This window comes from Leiobunum rupestre, chromosome 5, assembly GCF_980474605.1.
Source record: "Leiobunum rupestre chromosome 5, qqLeiRupe1.1.hap1, whole genome shotgun sequence".
Taxonomy (NCBI): Eukaryota; Metazoa; Arthropoda; class Arachnida; order Opiliones; family Sclerosomatidae; genus Leiobunum; species Leiobunum rupestre.
Genome location: NC_143388.1, coordinates 69,623,006 through 69,624,739, shown reverse-complemented (window position 1 = coordinate 69,624,739; position 1,734 = coordinate 69,623,006). Strand labels below are relative to the sequence as shown.

The window sequence follows — 1,734 nt, the reverse complement described above, 5'->3', positions numbered from 1 at the left end:
AACTGTACAAAGTCATAGATCTCTGAAATCCAAACTGAACCTTCACAACCGGTCTATAGAGCGAGCCAAACGTAAGCGAGAATCCGATTGTGATATATCCATGTCATCTTCAGCAGGAAATGAAAGTGCTTACTTTACGCTAGATGAAGTATATGAAGATGATATAAATTAATCTATATATGATAGAGAACTTGCCTTAGCAATGGTTATGGAAAAAGCTGATAGAGAACTTGCCGAACCTATGGTTATGGAAAAAGTTATAGAGAACTTGCCGAACCTATGGTTATGGAAAAAGCTGATAGAGAACTTGCCGAACCTAGGGTTGTGGAAAAATATAAAGAGAACTTGCCGAACCTATGGTTATGGAAAAAGCTGATAGAGAACTTGCCGAACCTATGGTTATGGAAAAAGCTTAAAGAGAACTTGCCGAACCTATGGTTATTGGAAAAGGTGATAGAGAATTTGCCCAAGCTGCGGGTATGGAAAATGAAACTTAGTTTCTTGCCAAACTAACACCAAAACATACGTTAATGCAGAAATACAAACAGATTTAACAATGGATTACATCAATCAACTTGAAGAAAACTTGAAAGCAAACTAACTGGATGAAGACTACGTGCGAGCGGATGGAGATCGCGCACACTATTACACCGGCCTTTCAACATTAACTTTAATATTGCGAACATTTAATTTACTACTTGCTCATATCCAACTCAATTTAAATTCCAAATTAACCCTATTTCAAGAGATTTATATTTGTCTGCTACGGTTACGATTGGATTTAGATGTTAAAGACCTAGCATACAGATTCCTTGTGTCCCCCGCTACTATCTCTCGAGTAGTTGATAAATGGCTAGATATCATGAACGTTAGGCTTGATCGGCTAATTAGATCGCCATCGAAGGATGAACTATATTTAAAGATGCCCAATTCTTTCAAAGAGGCGTTTGATAATAAAGTAGCCGTTATAATAGATTGTATTGAGATTTTCATTGATAGACCTTCATCCTTAGATGCTAGAGAGGATACATGGTCTCATTACAAACATCACAACACTATGAAGTTCCTCATTGGTAAAACACCCCAAAGGTCTGTTTCCTTCATTTCAGAGGCTTGGGGAGGTCGCTCTTCCGAAAACCACATAACCGAGGAATGCGATATTTTGAAAAACTTGATACCTGGAGATCTTATTTTAGCCGATCGTGGGTTTAACATATCAGAATCCGTGGGATTTTATTGTGCCGAAGTAGCAGTCCCTGCTTTCACAAGAGGAAAAAACCCACTAAGCCCAAAGGAAATAGGCGACACTCGGAAGATTACCGATGTTCGAATACATGTTGAGCGTGTTATCGGATTGGTTAGAAATAAATATAGAATTCTTCAATCAATCATTCCCATTGACTACGTGGGAAATCATGATAATGTAGGAGAACCTACCAAATTAGATAAAATAGTGAAAGTTTGTTGCGCTTTGATAAACACGTGTGATTCTGTAATTAGATTTGATTAAGGCTATAAAGACAGACTCGTAGATTTTGATTAATAAAATTTTTATATCATTAAAACATACATCACAGCTCATTTCTTTTAGTAGTTTACGCTAGAAAGACAGTCTCATAGATTTTTTAGTTAATAAAATCATGTAATATCCTTAAAATATCACAGATTCTTTGTATTAGCTGTTGGTTTACCTTTACCTCGAGTTTTGGTGGAACTTTTACCATTGTTTTTGAA

General features: G+C 36.4%; 1 protein-coding gene across 1 annotated transcript; it reads left to right on the top strand.

Moving 5' to 3' along the window:
• The first annotated feature begins 862 nt into the window (after positions 1-862).
• LOC149945700 (uncharacterized) lies at positions 863-1,510 on the top strand. The gene has a single exon (XM_090176688.1). The coding sequence runs from the start codon at positions 863-865 to the stop codon at positions 1,508-1,510; it is 648 nt and encodes a 215-aa protein (XP_090032814.1).
• Positions 1,511-1,734: the final 224 nt, after the last annotated feature.